This window comes from Pristiophorus japonicus, chromosome 17 (assembly GCF_044704955.1).
Source record: "Pristiophorus japonicus isolate sPriJap1 chromosome 17, sPriJap1.hap1, whole genome shotgun sequence".
Taxonomy (NCBI): Eukaryota; Metazoa; Chordata; class Chondrichthyes; family Pristiophoridae; genus Pristiophorus; species Pristiophorus japonicus.
Window position 1 is genome coordinate 71,454,461 of NC_091993.1, and position 20,564 is coordinate 71,475,024.

Consider the following 20,564-nt stretch of genomic DNA (forward strand, 5'->3'; position numbering starts at 1 on the left):
CAGAGGCCGGCCAGGATTGCGTTGGAATAGTTAAGTCTAGAGTTAACAAAAGCAAGGGCTTCAGTAGCGGTTGAACTGAGGCAAGGGCAGAGACGGGCGATGTTACAGAGGTGTAAATGGACAGTGTTAGTTACGCTGCGCATATGTGGTCGAAAGCTCATTTCAGGGTCAAATATGACACCAAGGTTACGAGCATTCTAGTTCAGTCTCAGACAGGAGTTGGGGAGAGGGATGGAGTCAGTAATAAAAACAGAAAATGCTGGAAATCTCAGCGGATCACGCTGCATCTGTCTAGGGAACGGAGTTTGTGGCGGGCACCAAAAACAATGACGGTACAAAACTAGTGGGTGACAATGACTGAGCTGGCAAAAGCCACCAATTCCAAACAACAATTACTCATTTTAGCTCAACTATTCTGATATGCATATTACCCTTACTGATATGTCCTTACTATACAGTATAAATGCACACGAGGTCCATACTTGAGAGAAGGTCACTCTGTGACCAGTTACCTTTATTACCAAGACCTCAAGTGATGAAGGTGGGTGGAGCTTCCCCTTTTATACCTGAAAGTGCAGGTTACAAGTTCACCCCCATTTGATTCACCCCAATGTTCTCAAGGTGTACAACTTAGGTCAGCTTATACATGGGTTACAATGATAGTTGAATACATGACACTTACAAATAAAAAAGCTCTCTCAAATCTCTCAATCGTGCTGATCATATACTGCGAGCATGTAGCAGCACAGAAGCTGCCAACCTGCCCCCAATCTCTGCCTGATCTCTCATTCACTCTGGCAGCACAGGTTGGTGCAGGCGCGGGGCAAGGGGAGGGCTGGTGGCCGCAAACTGCACTACCCGCAACGTCCCTAGGGCGGCGCGGAGCACGCCGGGAGCTGTAGGCAGGATCCGGGGGGTAACCGACTGGGGGCTACACTACCCGGCGGGCTGAGCGCGGCGACCGGAAGCGGAGCGCGCTGAATGGGAGCAGTTGGTCGGTCGGCGGCGGCTGCAGTGCGCTGTGCTGAGGGAGCGGGCGTCGCGTGGACCTGCGCACGGTCAGTAACCGCGAGATGGCTGAGGGTTCCGGGGTGAGCGGGAGCGGGGCTTGCCTCTGAGGCGGATGGCTGTGGTGTAGTGGCGAGGGATCGGAGCCCGGAGCCGGGCAGAGTGTGCGGGAGGCGGGCAGGCCGGCTGGCCGGCGCTGCGGGCACTTTACCCAATGCAGGCCTGCCCCCCCCCCCCCCCCCCTGCAGCAGCAGCCCTTTAGCTGTTGCTGTGCACTGAATGTCAGCCCAGGGCTCAGCACCCCGAAGGTGGTGGCATCAAGCCCCACTCCAGTGACCCCCCCCACCCCAGCACATCATCCAGCCTGATGCATCCAGTGCAGTGCCGCCGGGGTACTGCACTTGTCAGAGGTGCCGTCTATCCAATGAGGCATCAGTGAGTGTCCTATCTCGCCCTGGCACTGGGAGAAGGTGGCTCCATCGCTCCAGCGCATGGACCAAATGCCCCCGCCCCCGTGCCGTAAATTTCTATGATTCTACAACCCAAAAGATGCTTTAAGTTAAAGGATTGTAGGTGTGGATGGGGTTATATGCTTTTTTGTAATTAATTTTTTTGGATAGGGCATTGTTGGCAAGGCCGGCATTTATTACCCATCTTGAGTTGCCCTTGAGAAGGTGGTGGTGAGCCTTTTTGAACCGCTGCAGTCCGTGCGGTGAAGATGCTGCAATGCTATATCCTGATATTTCTTGATGTATCCTGACAGTTCTTTAATCGTATAGTTGCAGTGATTGTGTTTGCAGTCACCGGTCTCTTCCAGTTGGGCACTCTGTGAATCAGGGACATGCAGGTCTTGCTTTGCTCCATCTCCACGACCTGTATAGGCAGCACATGGAGAAATTATATTAGGGAATGGTTTCAAAACTGGTCTCGTCCAGAGATTGACATAATTATTAGAAGTCAATTGAGCACTGTGTTGTTTTATGCTTTACTCTGTCACTTGCAGCTCTCGCTTTGGTTACTGGCTTGTCAATGCTCCCAAGTTATTTATATCAATGGCTGTGTCGAGATCTTTGAAACTGCTACTGTCTCTCTCTTGTTTTTTTTTACTGCTGTTAAACCTGTGATACTCCTACTTTGTGCAAATGTTGTACACAATACAGGGTGGCTGAGGAAGAGGCTCCTGTTTACAGTGTGCATTTGAACTTGTGAGCCCAGATTCAAGGTTGAGCCACATAAATGATGCTGTCAGATCAACTGATAGCCTCGTGAGTAGCTAAGCCATATAGACTAGGTGCTGCCAGGTTTAAATCCCTGTCTGTGCTGTTACCTAATGCCAGCTAGGGCTATAGTGGAACCGCTATGATTGTAGTGCCTCAGCAAGAGAGGGAGAAGTCGGCCAGGATTCCATTCCTGCTAAGCAGCTAGAAAGTGATTATGCATTACCATTGAGTCTGACTGTGATGCCTTGCACAGTCAAATAGTTTTCCAGAATTTGCTGTCTAAACTTGCATGTGACTGGCCATTATGAGCAAGATCGGGCTGCAAGGGTGGTGCCCATGGAACTGAAGCGGTACATTTTACGAGAGGAACTTCTGTAATATGTCAACCGTGACTCAGTGGTAGCACCCTTGCCTCTGAGTCAGAAGATTGTCAGTTCAAGTCTCACTCTAGAGCACCTAATCCAGGCCAACACTTCAATGCAGGACTGAGGGAGTGCTGCACTGTTGGAGGTGCCGTCTTTTGGATGAGATGTTAAACCTCGAGTGGATGGAAAAGATCCTATGGCACTATTTTGAAGAAGAGTAGGGTAGTAACATTTATTCATCAACCAAGAGAATCTTAAAACAGATTAACTGGCCATTTATGTTGTTTGCTGTGTATAAATTGATTGCAGTGTTTACATTACAACAGTGAGCTCATTTCAGATATATTTATTGGCTCTACAATACTCTGGATCATCCTGAGGATGTGAAAGGTGCAATTTAAACAAAAGATTTTCTTTCTGTACTAAAAATCTTATCTATATTCTTTTCTGTCAACTTTTTCCATTCTAAATTCCTATGTAAACATGTCACACTGCGTACCTCTCCAATGGAAGCGCTGCAGTGCCATGACTGGTGGCCACATGTAGTTACGGTGTGACAATTTACATAGAGAGTTTCCATTATAAAAGTAGACATCATTTCGAATAAATATATGGAAAAAGACAAGACATGATGTTCGAAAATTGTGATTGATGTATATTTTCATGTTCTAATCAGTTATCCATCCCATGCTCTCCAACACTTCTGCTCGATTCCTTGTGTGAAAAATCATTGGCAGTTGACGAACGGCAAAAATAAATTCTTTGCAACAAAGAGGACTCCCAATCCATCCACATACGCATGCGCGCGCACACGCCCACACATCACAAACCTCACACCACACACCTCACACCACAAACCTCACACCACACACACACACACCATGGAACCATTCTCGGGGCAATTAAGAATTCACATAAGGCCTCTGCAGTACCCCGTCACAAGGCGGCCTCTTCGGATAAGAACTGTTTGATCTTGCACAGTGTGGCTGGTGTTTCTCTGCTGACCTATGTGGCATCCCATCAAGCCTGTGGAGGCCAAAGCGTCAGATTGTTTTGCCCCTGAAGAAGAACTGATGTGACTGGATCCTACAGCACCTGTGTCTGGTGCCCAATGAGATGAATCCTCTGGAGTTGGCTGATTTCAGCCAGGCCTGGGTTGAGAAGGAGAACGCAAATGAACAGGGGGTGCTGGATCGTGGCTCTGGGGAAGTGTATGTGGGCATTTGTTGAGGTCATAGAAACATAGAAAATAGGTGCAGGAGTAGGCCATTCGGCCCTTCTAGCCTGCACCGCCATTCAATGAGTTCATGGCTGAACATTCAACTTCAGTACCCCATTCCTGCTTTCTCGCCATACCCCTTGATCCCCCTAGTAGTAAGGACCTCATCTAACTCCTTTTTGAATATATTTAGTGAATTGGCCTCAACAACTTTCTGTGGTAGAGAATTCCACAGGTTCACCACTCTCTGGGTGAAGAAGTTCCTCCGCATCTCGGTCCTAAATGGCTTACCCCTTATCCTTAGACTGTGACCTCTGGTTCTGGACTTCCCCAACATTGGGAACATTCTTCCTGCATCTAACCTGTCTAACCCCGTCAGAATTTTAAATGTTTCTATGAGGTCCCCTCTCATTCTTCTGAACTCCAGTGAATACAAGCCCAGTTGATCCAGTCTTTCTTGATAGGTCAGTCCCGCCATCCCGGGAATCAGTCTGGTGAACCTTCGCTGCACTCCCTTAATAGCAAGAATGTCCTTCCTCAGGTTAGGAGACCAAAACTGTACACAATACTCCAGGTGTGGCCTCACCAATGCCCTGTACAACTGCAGCAACACCTCCCTGCCCCTGTACTCAAATCCCCTCGCTATGAAGGCCAACATGCCATTTTCATGTCAGGGTCGGGCTTGGTTGTAATATCCCCTGTGAATAATCTGGTGCTGTCTAGGCTTGTACATGAAGAATGGCCACTTGGGCGAGGTACTGGTGGTGTCACTGGTGCCTGTTGAACTGTCCTCCAGTATGAATTGGTATTTTCCCCCCTAATAGGGAATTGATGAAGCAGTGAGTTGTGTGTGCACAGGGCCTTGACCTTCATTCGGCCGCTGTCTCTGGGATGTGCGACTGTAAAATATCCACTGCTGTGCAAATATGGCTAACACCAATGGCAGCGCCTGCCTCAAAACACTTGGCAGTGGAATTTGTTTGGAGGATTTGTCATTTATTCTGTATTGTGTTGGATCCACCAATAAAGCTCTTCATTATTGAATGTACATCGCTTCCCTCCTTTTAATTGCCAGTGATAAGATATGAAGATTGTTGAATTTGTTTATCATAAAATGTGCTAATCATGTTGGTACCACAGTGTCTAGTGTAATGGTAAACCTGTGCTGCTGGTTACAAGCATGTTGGTTGCCGAAGATTAAAGATGAATATTTAACAGACTTCCTGCTCATCTGATTGCAGTAGTTAATGCAACTGATAGAGGTTTGTTTTAGGCTGACGGTTTAAATTCAGTAATGCATCCCGCATTACCAGCCCCAGCCTCATGCAAAGGCAGAATTCATCAATATTTGGGACTCTGAGGATTTGTATCCACAAACGACTTGAGAGACACTTGCCAAATAGAATTAGGAGTAGACCATTCAGCCCCTCGACACAGTTCAATTCGATCTTGGCTGATCTGTAGTTTAACTGCTTTGCTCCATAATTCATAATACCATTGCCTAACAAAAATCTATCCAGTTTTGTAATTTTCAGTTGACCCTCAGCAGCTTTTTGGGGGAGAGAGTTCCAGATTTCTGCTACTCTTTATGTGACGAAGTGCTTCCTGACATCACCCCTGAATGGCCTAGCTCTCATTTTAAGGTTATGCCGCCTTGTTCTGGACTCTCCCACCAGAGGAAATAGTCTCTCTCTATCTACCCTATCAAATCCTTTTAATCACCTCAATTATACTTAAGGGAATACTAGTCTAGTCTCTGCAACCTGTTCTTATATTTTAGCTCTTTTGTTGAAGGATTCTGTGGCTGAGGTTATGGCACATATCGTTGTGTTCCCCATGATCCAACTGGTGAGAAGGAATTCTCTTAGCATTCAGGAGATTTCTCATAACTTCCATGGCTGAGGCATTAAAGAGGCATAGTCCCTCCCCTTTAAGAAATTTGCTCGCAGTGGCGGCTGATTCCTCCCCGTTGACATGAGTTGCACGCTGTACTGCAGATTCATGGCGAGTGAGCTCACTATTTAAGCCCATAAACCAGGTTTCCAGTGCAACACTGTCGGAGGTACCGTCTTTTAGATGAGACGATAAACCCAGGCCATGTCTGCCCTCTCGGGTGACGTAAAAGATCCCATGGCACTATTTCGTAGAAGAGCAGGGGAATTATCTCCGATGTCCTGGCCAAGGTTTATCACTACACCAACATCATTAATACATTATTTGGTCATTGCCACATTGCTGTTATGGGAACTTGCTTTGCACATATTGGCTGCCACGTTTTCTGCATTACAACATTGACTACACTCCAGAAGTACTTAGTTGAATTTGGGATGTCCTGAGGTGGTGAAAGGCACAATATAAATGCATCTCATTCTGTCTATTTCCACCACTCCTTCTCTCTTGCCCTCCTTGTTGATGGAATAGATGGCAGGTGAAGTAGAGATGACAGAAGCATTCTATCAATGATGAGAGAGTTCATCCAATGAGGTTAGAGTGGAAAGCCTACAGAATCTGTGCTGTAAATGGACTGAGAAACAGCTTGTGGCTGAGGAAAGTGAATATCAGTCAGGTGGGAGCTTTTACTGTACATTTGAAGCTGTCAAGTAATCAGTTGGAGCAATGGCCACTGAACTCCTGCCTCAGATTGACAACCGAGGTCCCCGAACAGCGTGATTCCTGTGGCCATGAAGTTAAAGTGAAGAGGTAAGTTTAAAAAAGCCCGGTAGTAATCTGTCAACGAGATGGTAATGAATCGCCTGCTCAGCGCTGGCAGATCCGACATTGGGAAAGGCTCGTTGCGACGGGTTGACAGCCAGTTCCCGACTTGCTGTCAAACAAAAAACACTTTCCTACCCGACCTGCCACCGATCCTGCCCGCTGACCCCCGGAAAATTCCTGCCATACCAGCTAGAATGTTTCCTGCCACAGTTTGGGGTTTTTTAATGCTACTCATTTTCTTGACATCGGCATCTCTGGTCGCTCCGTTAGCGGACCTTGTGTCTCCTATGATATGGAGTGCACCTTTTTCTGCACAGTATCTAAATAAACAATGGTGAGACCCAGGGATTGTAAGAGAGATCCTTTACTCTAATTCCCAGGATCTGGAATGAGTCACGTGCTTTAGGGAAGACAGACTGGATAAGCAATCTACTGACATTGGGTGCAGGTTTTGAATGAGTGAGTGTTTTGTTTACAAGAAAATATATATTTCCTGCCCCTCAGTATATACAAAAACAATAAAGGTACCGCTCTCTAAACATAGACCATTGCAGTAGCTTAACCCCTTTGAGGCTAATCTGGCTCAGGCTTTTGGAACTGCAGCCTTTGGCAGCTAGTTAAGAAATTCATATAGATTCTGTGGGAGCTGCCCCCTTAACTGTGTGAGATCGCTCCCGGTTAAGCAACACCTCGATTTTAAAATTCATATCCTTGTTTCCAAATCCCTCCATGGCCTCGCCCCTCCCTATCTCTCTATTCTCTGCCAGCCCCACAACCCTCCCAGATATCTGCACTTCTCTAATTCTGGCCTCTTGAGCATCCCCGATTATAATCGCTCCACGTGGCTTCAGCTGCCTGGGCCCTAAGCTCTGGAATTCCCTCCCTAAACCTCTCCACCTCTCTACCTCTCTCTCCTCCTTTAAGATGCTCCTTAAAACCTACCTCTTTTCTGCCCTGATATCTCCTTCTGTGGCTCGGTGTCAAATTTTATTTCATAACGCTCCTGTAAAGTGTGTCGGGACGTTTTACAATTTTAAAGGCGCTATATAAATACAAGTTGTCTTGTTGAAGTCGCTGCCCACCGACTTATCAATCCAGAGGGCTCCAGCCAGCCATGGACCTGACCCTTCAAAGGAGACAAAATAATGCCCCTCAAAATTATTACACCAGACTCTGACTTACCCATTGGCATGGGGCAGACCATCTCTCATGATTTAATTAAACCAGAGTAGCTGCTTATCAATATGGAATGGAGGAAATCTTTAATAGTGCCTAAGGTGCTGGTCAAGGAATATGACCATCCCATTCAATTGAACCTTGGGGTTTACTATTGTCCTCAACTTCATCGACATACACGAGCAATGTCAGCATTGGTTCGTCCAGTTAGTTAGTTAACATCTCCATTATCTTGCATCAGGATCTAGAAAGAAAGAAAGCCTTGCATTAATATAGCACCTTTCACGACCTCCGGGCGTCCCAAAGCACTTTAAAGCCAATATAGTACTTTAAAAAAAAAAAGTTTAGTCACTGTTGTAATGTAGGAAACGCGGCAGCCAATTTATGCACAGCACGCTCCCACAATCAGCAAGGTGGTGATGACCAATATTTTTTTTATGTTAGTTGAGGTGGCCAGGACACCAGGGAGAACGTCCCCTGTTCTTCTTCGAAATAATGCCGTGGGATCTTTTATGTCTACCCGAGAGGGCAGACGGGATCTCGGTTTAACATCTCATCCAAAAGACGACACCGCCGACAGTGCAGCACTCCTTCAGCACAGCACTGTGCTCAAGTCTCTGGAGTGGGACTTGAATCCACGACCTTCTGACGGCGAGGAAGGCGAACTAGATGGACGGTGTTCGATCTTCATCTAGTAATGCCTGTGTTCCTATGCAGGGCTGAACTGATGTGACTGGTCTCCTCTGTCTCCCCATGCCCCCACCTCCCAGAAAGCTGAGTTAAGCTCTCGCTCACTGATCCTGGCAGTGCAGGGAAAAATCCCAACCTGGCAAAATCCATTCCGCTGCAGTGCCAAATTGGATTCCTGATCCGTGTCCAATTGGTTGACTTTTGTCATGACAGCATCTGGGGAGCTATAATTGGCGTCGGCACCACTGGGATGGTGGGGAAGGAGAAAACTGCCAGGCAAGCTTGTGTGTGGAAAACCGGGGGGTGCAGGATGGAGCTCAGCAGAGATATTGACCGTGAACACTCGTTCATGAATATTGGCCATATCATCCATCAAACTGTTGCCAAGAAGCTGCAACTCGGGAAGGATATCTTGGCCTTGGAGAATGATATCGGTGCTAACGGTTATATTATGAGGACCGGTTGCATCGACTGGGCTCGTATTGCCTTGAGTATCAAAGGTTAAGGGGTGATCTAATTAAACTCGAAGATGATTAAAGGATTTGAAAGGGTAGATAGAAACCATTTCCTCTGGTGGAGGGCTCCAGAACAAAGGAGGCATAATCTTCAAATTAGAGCCAGGCTGTTCACGGGTGATGTCAGGAAGCACTTCTTCACTCAAAGGGCAGTGGAAATCTGGAACATTCTACCCCCCCAAAAAGCTGTTGAGGCTGGGGGTCAATTGATAGTCTGTCGGGAAACTGATGGGAGCAGGTGCAACGCTTGCTGGATTTGACTCTCCATTGAAGTCAGCAGAGAGTAATATTGGGTAGGATGTTCCACCCAATCCCGTGGGGTTTCTACCCGGTGAGTTAGGTTCAGATTTCCTCCAGCGTGTGTGTGTGATATATACGTGTAATTACAGAAAATGGCAGAGTCATGGAATAACTGAGCATCATTGGAGTGGTTAGTTCATCATAGAATCATAGAAATTTACAGCACGGAAGGAGGCCATTCGGCCCATCGTGTCCGCGCCGGCCAACAAAGAGCTATCCAGCCAAATCCCACTTTCCAGCTCTTGGTCCATAGCCCTGTAGGTTACGGCACTTCAAGTGCACATCCAAGTACTTTTTAAATGTGGTGAGGGTTTATGCCTCTACCACCCTTTCAAGCAGTGAGTTCCAGACCCCACAACCACCTGGGTGAAGACATTCCCCTCAAATCCCCTCTAAACCTTCTACCAATTACTTTAAATCTATATCACCTGGTTTTTGCCCTCTCTGCTAAGGGAAATAGGTCTTTCCTATCTACTTTATCCAGGCCCCTCATAATTTTATACACTTCAATAAGGTCACCCCTCAGCCTCCTTTGTTCCAAGGAAAACAACCCCAGCCTATCCAATCTTTCCTCATAGCTAATATTCTCTACTCTCGGCAACATCCTCGTAAATCTCCTCTGTACCCTCTCCAGTGCAATCACGTCCTTCCTGTCATGTGGTGATCAGAACTGCATGTAGTGGTCTAGCTGTGGCCTAACTAGTGTTTTATACAGTTCAAGAATAACCCCCCTACTTTTGTATTCTATGCCTTGACTAATAAAGGCAAGCATTCCATATTCTTAACCACCTTATCTACCTGGCCTGCTACCTTCAGGGATCTGTGGACCTGCACTCCAAGGTCCCGTTGTTCCTCTAATACTTCTCCGTGTCCTACTATTTAATGTGTATTCCCTTGCCTTGTTAGCCCACCCCAAATGCATTACCTCACACTTCTCTGGATTGAATTCCATTTGACACTGTTCTGCCACCTGACCAGTTTATTGATATCTTCCTGCAGTCTACAACTTTCTTCTTCATTATCAACCACGCAGTCGATTTTAGTATCATCTGCAAACTTCTTAATCATACCCCCTATATTCAAGTCCAAATCATTGATGCACTCCACAAAAAGCAAGGGACCTAGTACTGAGCCCTGCAGAACCCCACTGGAAACAGCCTTCCAGTCACAAAAACACCCATCAACCATTACCCTCTACTTCCTACCTCTCAGCTAATTTTGGATCCAACTTGCCACTTTGTCCTAGATCCCATGGGCTTTTACTTTCCTGATAAGTCTGCCATGTGGAACCTTATCAAAAGCCTTGCTAAAATCCATATACATTACATCAAATGCACTACCCTCATTTATCCTCCTTGTTACCTCCTCAAAAAATTCAATCAAATTTGTTAGACACGACCTTCCCTTAACAAATCCGTGCCGACTGTCCTTGATTAATCTGTGTCTTTCTAAATGAAGATTTATCCTGTCCTTCAGAATTCTTTCCAATAATTTTCCCACCACTGAGGTTAGGCCGACTGGCCTGTAATTAATCGGTCTATCCCTTTCTCCCTTTTTAAACAAAGGTACCACATTAGCAGTCCTCCGGCACCACACCTGAAGCCAGAGAGGATTGGAAAATGATCGTCCTCTTTTGCTTCACTTAAAAGCCTGGGATACATTTCATCCGGGCCTGGGAATTTATCCACTTTCAAAGCTGCTAAACCCCTTAATACTTCCTCTCTCACTATGTTTATTTCATCTATAATTTCGCATTCCTCCTCCCTGATTGCAATGTCTGCTTCACCCCTCCTTTGTGAAAACGGACGCAAAGTGTTCATTAAGAACCTTACCGATGTCTCCCGCCTGCACACACTGATTACCTTTAAGATCTTTAATAGGCCCTATCCTTTCTTTAGTTACCCTCTTACTCGTAATATATTTACAAAACATCTTTTGGGTTTTCCTTGATTGTACTTGCCAAGAATTTTTCATGCTCTCTCTTTGCTTTCCTAATATCCTTTTGAATTGCATCCCTGCACTTTCTATACTCCATTGGAGTTTCTGCAGTATTTAGCCCTCGGTGTCAGTCATAAGTCTCCCTTTTTTTTCTTTATCCTACCCTGTATGCCCCTCGACATCCAGGGGGCTCTAGATTTGTTAGTCCCACCCTTTTTCTTTAAGGGAACATATTTGGTCTGACTCCTCCGGATCTCCTCCTTGAATGCCTCCCACTGCTCTGACACTGATTTACCTTCAAGTAGCTGTTTCCAGTCTGCTATGGCTAAATCACCTCTCAGCCTAGCAAAATTTGCTTTTCCCCAATTTAGAACTTTTATTCCTGGTCTATCCTTGTCCTTTTCCATAACTACTTTAAATCTAACTGAATTATGGTCACTAGCACCAAAATGCTCTCCCACTGATGCCCCTTCCACCTGCCCAGCTTCATTCCCTAAAACCAAGTCCAGAACCACCCCCTCTCTTGTTGGGCTGCCCTTTTTTGACTGGGAGATGATGGATCCCAGAAACAACAGTCACCGTTTGATGAGTAGGAAGTCATGGGTAAGTACGAGCAGCTTGGTGGGACATTTGGGATGGGAGCTGCCCCCTCTCTCCTGGTATTCCATTGCTAGACTTCATTACCTGGACTGACCTTCCCCTTTTAAAAATGTTTATTTCAAAATCCGGCAATAGTAGTTCAACTGTTCAGTTGGAAAAACCTGTATAATCTATTTCAGTGGATAGTCGAAAAATTGGTGAAGTGTTTTGCAAGTTTAGTCTGGGCAGCTTTAATAAACAGCCAAAAACAAGAACTTGCATTTATGTAACATCCTGTCAGGCCCTCGATATCCCAGAATGTTTCACAGGGACTGTTCTTCAAACACTACAGTAGGCGTAATTTTCCAAGTGCAGTCAATGCATTGTAGCAAACACGACAGCCAATTTGTACGCAACAAACTCTCTCAACACAGCAGATGGATGGCTGACTAGACCTTCTGTTGGTGGTGTGTTGGTTGTGCGAGGGATGTTGTAAGGAGAAACTGTTTCCACTGGCCGAGGGTCAGTAACCACAGGACACTGATTTAAGATAATTGTCAAATCATCATCATAGGCAGTCCCTCAGAATCGAGGAAGACTTGCTTCCACTCCCAAAATGAGTCCTTAGGTGGCTGAACAGTCCAATATGAGAACCACAGTCCCTGTCACAAGTGGGACAGATAGTCGTTGAGGGAAGGGGTGGGTGGGACTGGTTTGCCGCACGCTCTTTCCGCTGCCTGCGCTTGTTTTCTGCATGCTCGCGGCGACGAGACTCGAGGTGCTCAGCGCCCTCCCGAATGCACTTCCTCCACTTAGGGCGGTCTTTGGCCAGGGACTCCCATGTGTCAGTGGGAATGTTGCACTTTATCGGGGTGGCTTTGAGGGTGTCCTTGTAGTGTTTTCTCTGCCCAACTGGGGCTCGCTTGCGTGAAGGAGTTCCGAGTAGAGCGCTTGCTTTGGGAGTCTTGTGTCTGACATGCGAACAATGTGGCCGGCCCAACGGAGCTGGTCGAGTGTCAAAAGAACCAGAGGGCAGACGAGGAAATTTTCTTTATGCAGTGAGTTGTCATGATCTGGAATGCACTGCCTGAAAGGTTGTGGAAGCAGATTCACTAGGAACTTTCAAAGGAGAATTGGATAAATACTTGGGGGGAAAAATGCAGGGGGATCGGGAAAGGGCAGGGCAGTGGGGCATAATATATAGCTCTTTCAAAGAGTCGGCACATGACCGATGGGCTGAATGGTCCCTTATGTGCTGTATTACTCTTAATACAGTAGGATCTTTTACATCTACCTCAACTGGCAGATGGGTTAATGTTTCATCTGAAGTATAAACCTTCCCCCAATACAGCGCAGTAGTATCAGCCTAGATTACCAGCTCAGATTCTGGGGTGGGGCTGGAAACCATGACCTTTTGACTTGGAGGCAAGGTGCTGTAAATGCCAGAGATTTCTAGAGGAAATGGTGGATATTTGGGAGTGATTATAGGACAATAATTAAAAGCATGAGGAAAACGTGAGATCTGCATTGTGATAGCAGTCGAGTGCCTCTTGCATCTGTGAGGTTGATGCGTTCATTCTGACTGTATCTTGTGCCAAATCTATGGCTCGACGAAAATTAATGGTGTCCTTGGGTTTTTGGGGAGAGGTTATAATTTTGCAAAAGCTCATTTCGTCGGGTGATTTTATCGTCTGAATTTGTCAATGTGTGTCCCGGTTTTTTTTTAAGCAGGGATTTTTTTTATTCCATCTTTCCCGTTGTGTGACTGAGGTCCTGCGGCTGAGTGTGACTCACTCCAGAGAAGGTGATGGATGCATTGTGGGATCTGGTGCTCCGGGCTGTCAGTGGACTGAAGCGTGTATGCTTCCTGTGTGATTGTGCTGAGGAAGCACTGTGCGATAAAAAGGAAGTGAAATCACACTGCAGCGTCACATGATTCCAAACATTAAAGTGACATGGATCAGAGAGGGGACAGCTGTTTGGGCCTGGTTGCTCAAAACTTCTTGGGTTCCCATCTGTATTATTACCTCAATCCCTCATTTGTCTCCGATTGCATATTTTGCCTGCACCCCGTCAGTGGCTGCAACATTAATTCATTCTGTGAAGATCTTTGAGACTTTCAACGACACGAGTCATTATAGAAATGTAAGTATTCTCATATGTTTTGTACTTAAAAACCGCTGTTTAAAGATGATGCGAGGATGAGCCATTTTGTACGGCACTCCCTGAGGCGATGGAGATTTTGGACGCCAAGTGCAGCCGATCTCAATTAATGAAGACTGGCTGAAGCTGACTGTGCAAAGGATGGATGCCAACATCAGCTGCCACTGCAAGCACATTGCTGGGCAGAGTTCGCTCCACGAGGTTGCTCCATCACTGCCGGCAGGGAACAGGGTGGCAGAATAGTTTAGGGGAGGATTTGCAGGGTCCCCGCAGCGATCCATCTGTCTTCAATGGTGTTACCAAGCGTTACCGCACTAACGATCAGCGGCACAGAGTGTGGCCGGGCGTGGGCCTGAGGCGCTTCCCAACTATGGGGAGGGGTTCGGACACTAGCTTCCGAGGAAGAGGTGACCGTACGGGTGGACAGTGCAAGTTCGAGTCAGTTCTTGACATGAAACGCAGGGGGTTTACCAGGAGATGTGCAGGAGGCAGAGGAAGCAAAGTCACGGAGAGCCAGTCACACCGGAGTGGTCTCTGGAGCCTCCTGGCCATGTTGGAGGCTCCTGTGAGTTCCAGGCATTGGGAAAGACAGGGCAGGAAAAGCAGATACAAAGGCACAATATCAAAGCGTGATCTTACTCCAAATAAGTTGGGTAAATGCATTAAAAAAAAAATCAATGTCCATTCCCACATGAACATTTTAAATCAAGTGAGGGGAAAAAATAGATTTCAATGGGTATTAGCTTGAACTATGAGGTAAGCTGGCATGAATTTGTTCCATCTCACCCACTGTGTCAGATAAACAGACCATATGCTGCAGAAATGTAAAGTTCTCTTTCTTTTTTTTAAAGTTCCTGTAGCGTTCGACCTTGTTTACCTGCCACCATGTCGGAGGAATCTGCCGTAAGGTTCAGAGTGTTCACACTCAATTGCTGGTGAGTCTTGATGTTTTATGGCTGTTAATTGCGCAGAGGAGATCTATGTTCAGATTACACTCTGAGCGTTTCAATGGTTCTCACCCCATTCCCCTCTGAATCTGCCTTGACTCCCCTGCTTCAGTCTCGTTGCTAAGTACAGTCAGTCTCCGCCATCCCACTGCGCAGTTGGACCACTTCAGATAATTGGCAAGAGAACCAGGGGGAGATGAGGAGAATTTTTTTTTGCATGGCGAGATATGATCTGGAATGCATTGCCTGTGCTGGAACGGCAATAATAGTGGTTATGTTACTGGACTTGTAATCTGCAGGCCTGGACTAATGATTTAGGGACCGGAGTTGAAATCCCACCACGGCAGCTGGGGAATTTAAATTCAATTAAATAAATCTATATGGGCACCACTGCTGTATCAATTGCTTCACTCGCTTCTTATTCCTCCCATTTTGCGAGCTTTATGTAAAAGTATTTTTTAAGTCATTGGCGACATTATGTATTTACATAGGATTACCTAGAATCTATATTCGACCCAACTGGTTTGTGCTCCACATGAACTTCCTCCCACCCTTCTTCTAATCTTATCAGCGTATCTTTCTATTCCTCCCCTTAAAAGCATCTATACTACTTGTCTCAACTGCTCCTTGTGGCAGTGAGTTCCACATTCTCACCACTCTGGGTAAAGTGGATTCTCCTGAATTACCTATTGGATTTCTCAGTGACTATCTTATATTTATGGCCCCTAGTTTTGGAAGATTTAGCAGTCAAGCAGCTTGCCATCTCATTGTTCCTGGTTGGGAAGTGGGACAGAGATTTAACTGTTCCACAGCACTTGCAGAAAGGCAGTGCACGAGGCCCCAAACTAATCCTAAATCGTTTGTGGTTTCAACGATCCTGGGATTCAGTGAGACGTCAACACCCACAATGAGCAACTGCTCGCACTAAGTGCGGAGTGAGAACCAACTGTATTCCCAGTCCTATCGGATTACTTGGACTGTCGGAGTGTTACCTGATCCCGCACAATTTGGATTCTGCAGTATCATTTTGTCATTTCCTTCCGCCGTCCCTTCCTCCAGGCAGTGAGTGTCGACAGGTTATTGTAACAATCGGAGTGGCAAGTCTGCAATCGTGAGCTGGACCCTGGACTGATTTCTTTCCCTCTTCACTCACCCTTTCCCCTCCTCAGACTCACTGACCAGCATGTTGAGTGTCTCTAATCTTTCCATGTGTAGGATGGGGTTGAATGCACAGGCAGGTACTGCAGGGAGATCTTGTCCTCCTGGAAATACAGGCCAACAAAAGCCCTTCATGACTGCGTGCTGCATTGTTCGGGAAGGGGGACAGACATGTCGTGCCAGTAGTTTAAAGGAACCTGTTGTGCTGGCAATGATTTGTTAATACAACCCACTGTATGGGCAATATGGGGGCAGATGGGCCATTTGTGGACACTCTGACTGTCCTGTCCTTCCTGGATCCTCGTGAAAACCACCGCTCTGCAGCCAGGCAAGCCCAGTTTCAATCCGCAGAGCCAAAACAGCAAGAGCCTCGAGATTGCTGCTCCTGTAGTCGCCTTGCTGTTGACCCTTTATCAGCAACAGTCCCATCGCCTCTTATGGTTGTGTATTCCTGGTTTCTGTGCCTGTACAGAGTAGGACAAGAATAGTAGAATAATACAGCATAGAAGGAGGCCATTCTGCCCATCGTGCCTGTGCTGGATCCTTGCTATCCAATTAGTTCAACTCCGCTGCCCTTTCCCCATAGCCCTGCAAATTTTGTTCCCTTCAAGGAGATATCCAATTCCATTTTGAAAGTTAGGATTTAATTTGCTTCCACCACTGTCAGGCAATGCATTCCAGATCATATTAACTTGCTGCATAAAAATAAATTCTGCTCTTTCTCCTCCCCGCCCCCAATTCTTTTGCCAATTCACTTAAATCTGTGCCATAGAAACATAGAAAATAGGTGCAGGCGTAGCCCATTCGGCCCTTCTAGCCTGCACCGCCATTCAATGAGTTCATGGCTGAACATGCAACTTCAGTACCCCATTCCTGCTTTCTCGCCATACCCCTTGATCCCCCTAGTAGTAAGGACTTCATCTAACTCCTTTTTGAATATATTTAGTGAATTGGCCTCAACAACTTTCTGTGGCAGAGAATTCCACAGGTTCACCACTCTCTGGGTGAAGAAGTTTCTCCTCATTTCGATCCTAAATGGCTTACCCCTTATCCTTAGACTGTGGCCCCTGGTTCTGGACTTCCCCAACATTGGGAACATTCTTCCTTGGGAACCCGTCAGAATTTTAAACGTTTCTATGAGACCCCCTCTCATTCTTCTGAACTCCAGTGAATACAAGCCCAGTTGATCCAGTCTTTCTTGATATGTCAGTCCCGCCATCCCGGGAATCAGTCTGGTGAACCTTCGCTGTACTCCCTCAATAGCAAGAATGTCCTTCCTCAAGTTAGGAGACCAAAACTGTACACAATACTCCAGGCGTGGCCTCACCAAGGCCCTGTACAACTGTAGCAACACCTCCCTGCCCCTGTACTCAAATCCCCTCGCTATGAAGGCCAATATGTCATTTGCTTTCTTAACCGCCTGCTGTACCTGCATGCCAACCTTTAATGACTGATGTACCATGCCACCCAGGTCTCGTTGCACCTCCCCTTTTCCTAATCTGTCACCATTCAGATAATAGTCTGTCTGTCTGTTTTTACCACCAAAGTGGATAACCTCACATTTATCCACATTATACTTCATCTGCCATGCATTTGCCCACTCACCTAACCTATCCAAGTCACTCTGCAGCCTCACAGCATCCTCCTCGCAGCTCACACTGCCACCCTGGTCCTCTGGTTAGCGACCCTCTTGCTTATTTACTCTTATCAAAACCCTTCCTGATTTTGAACACCTCAATTAAATCACCCCTTAATCACCTCTGCTCTAAAGAGAACAACCCCAACTTTTATTTTTAAACAAATCTTGTTGCACAAGAGCATTGGAGGAGTCATCGATGGTTCAGGTTATCTGAAGATCGAAGACCTCGCTTCACAGCTGCCTGCAGAGGCGTGGTTAGCTTGTCCTTACAGTCACAGTAAATAATTGATAACTGAAGGTCATGACTGAGAGTAGCGATGGCACCTTTGCTGTACTGGCAGCATCCTTGAGATGACACAAACTAGGGTTGTAGTCCCTGGAATTTAGAAGGCCAAGGGGTGATCTGATCGAAGTTCCAGACCTTGCAGGAGTGAAGTTAGGAAACACTTCTACACACAATGGGCCCAAGTTTCCACATGATTTGTGCCTGATTTTTAGGAGCAACTGGTGGAGAACGGACTATCTTAGAAATCGCAATTCTCCACATTTTTTTTTCAGCAGTTCTAGTGAGGTAGAACAGTTCTACTTTGGAACAGAATTTTTTCTTCAAAAGGGGGTGTGTCCGGCCATTGACGCCTGATTTCAAAGTTTCCACAGTGAAAACGTACTCCAAACTAAAGTAGAATGGAGCAAGTGAAGATTTTTGTAGAACTGAATAAACCTGTTCTACACATTAAAAAATCAGGCGCAGGTTACAAATTAGGCGTCCAGAACGAGGAGGGGGGGTGGGGGGGGAGTTGGGGGAAGGGAAGTCATTAAATTCTACAATCAATCCTTATTTATACTTCTACAAATATTATACAAATAAATCCAACCTGAATAAACATTTATAAGCAAAGAAAAGATTAAATAAACCATCTTCCTACCTGTGTGAAAGTGCTTCAGCCATCGTTCGTTCCCGCGGGGGGTGGGGAAGGAAACCGCTATTTGTTGCCGCGGAGGGAAGGGAGGGGAAGGAGACAACGGTTTGTTGCCGTGGAGGGGAGGGAGGGGGAGGAAACCGCCGTTTGTTGCCAGGGAGGGGAGGGAGGGGGAGGAGACAGCAGTTTGTTGCCGCCGCGGAGGGGAGGGAGGGGAAGGAGACTGCGGTTTGTTGCCGCCGCGGAGGGGAGGGAGGGGAAGGAGACAGCGGTTTGCCGCCGTGGAGGGGATGGAGGGGGAGGAAACCGCCGTTTGTTGCCGTGGAGGGGAGGGAGGGGAAGGAGACAGTGGTTTGTTGCCGTGGAGGGGAGGGAGGGGGAGGAAACCGCCGTTTGTTGCCGTGGAGGGGAAGGAAACCGCCGTTTGTTGCCGTGGAGGGGAGGGAGAGGAAGGAGAAGGAGACAGCGGTTTGTTGCCGTGGAGGGGAGGGAGGGAGAGGAAACTGCCGTTTGTTGCCGTGGAGGGTGGGGAGGGGAAGGAGACAGTGAGAAGGGTAGCCTCAGTGCTGATGGCAATATGCTTTTATTAAAAAATGTTCAAAAATTAAACAGCTACAAAGAACTACAAAAATGGCCGAGTGCCAATGTTTCCTTCACACTGCGCGTGCGCGAACGCTCCAACGCGCACGCGCAGCGTTGCCGGCAGGAAAAAAACTAATTTAAATAGTACCTGCCCTCTCCCACTTACAAAATCGGCATGAGTGTAGGCTCCGCCCCCCTGGGCGCCGCGCCAAACAGACAAGGAGCTGCAAAGCGCTCGAGAATAGCGCGTTTTTTTTCTGGCGCCGTTTTAGGCGCGAAAAACGGGCGCCCAGCTCGGACGGGCGCCCGTTTTTTATCCTGTGGAAACTTGGGCCCAAAGGGTGGTAGAAGCTTGGAACTCTCTTCCACAAACGGCAATTGATGCTGGGTCAATTGTTCATTTTAAATCTGATTGATAGATTTTTGTTAACCAAAGGTATTAAGGGTGATGGGATATATGGAGATGGGTCACAGACCAGCCATGATCTCATTGAATGGCGGAACAGGCTCGACAGCGGGTGGGCAAGGAATAAAGCAAGACCACAAGGGAGAGGCAAAAAGCAACACACCAAACGAAAGAGTGGAGGTTTGGAACTGGAGTATGGATCCTGAGCTCCAGCAATGTGCAGCACTGTGCGTTCATGTTCCAGTGTACAGAACCGCAGCCTGTCAACAACACCGTGAGATTTATAGAACGCCTATAACATGGTAAAACGTCCCAAATGCGCTTCATCATCATCACCATAGACAGTCCCTCGTATCGAGGATGACTTGCTTCCACACGAAAAAGGGATGAGTTCACAGGTGTTTCAATGAAGGACCTAATATTCCAGGTCCTGAACTACATGTTGAAGGGTGGAAGATGCCTGTGCGTGGATTTTTTTTAACGTATGGTGGCCGTTGCACATTGGCTTGACAGAGCTAGGTCTTAGTCCAGTGGCAAGAATTAACCAAGACAACTGGAGATCAGCTTTGCTGCACGGGCCTAGTCCGCACACATATCGCAGTGTAGGCTGGCCCGAGGGCTGTTTGTAGGGTGTTGTTGGCACAAAATGGCTGTCGTTTTTGCCAGCTAATGAGTCCAAAAATACTGGGTGTGTGACGGGCTTCGAGACATTCCGATGTGATGTTATGTTAAATGATGAAAGCCTTTCTTACCTAATCGCACTTTTCTGGTAAAACATCTGTTCTATGCCACCTCAATTACGTTGAGGCCCAACACAGGAGAGATGCTAAATGCGCTTCACAGGAGCATTGGCAAACAAAAGTTGACACCAAGCCACATGAGAGATTAGAACAGATGACCAAAAGCTTGGTCAAAGAGGTAGGTTTTAAGGCGCATCTTAAAGGAGGAGATGCAGGTGACAGTGGGAGGGTTTAGGGAGGGAATTCCAGAGCTTGGGGTCTTGACAGCTGAACTCCTCTACTGT

At 46.9% G+C, this 20,564-nt stretch overlaps 1 protein-coding gene across 3 annotated transcripts in view; it reads left to right on the forward strand.

The window, feature by feature from the left end:
• Positions 1–969: 969 nt before the first annotated feature.
• Positions 970–20,564, forward strand: part of LOC139227787 (sphingomyelin phosphodiesterase 2-like) — a 49,897-nt gene continuing 30,302 nt past the window's right edge. For 2 of the 3 annotated variants that reach the window (XM_070858835.1, XM_070858837.1), the window contains exons 1-2: positions 970–1,058; positions 14,740–14,823. In XM_070858835.1, coding sequence (XP_070714936.1) covers positions 982–1,058; positions 14,740–14,823 — 161 coding nt within the window. In that variant the 5' untranslated portion in view covers positions 970–981. Of the gene's footprint in view, positions 1,059–13,696; positions 13,871–14,739; positions 14,824–20,564 lie in introns of those variants that run through there. The other variant, XM_070858836.1, reaches the window with a different exon arrangement.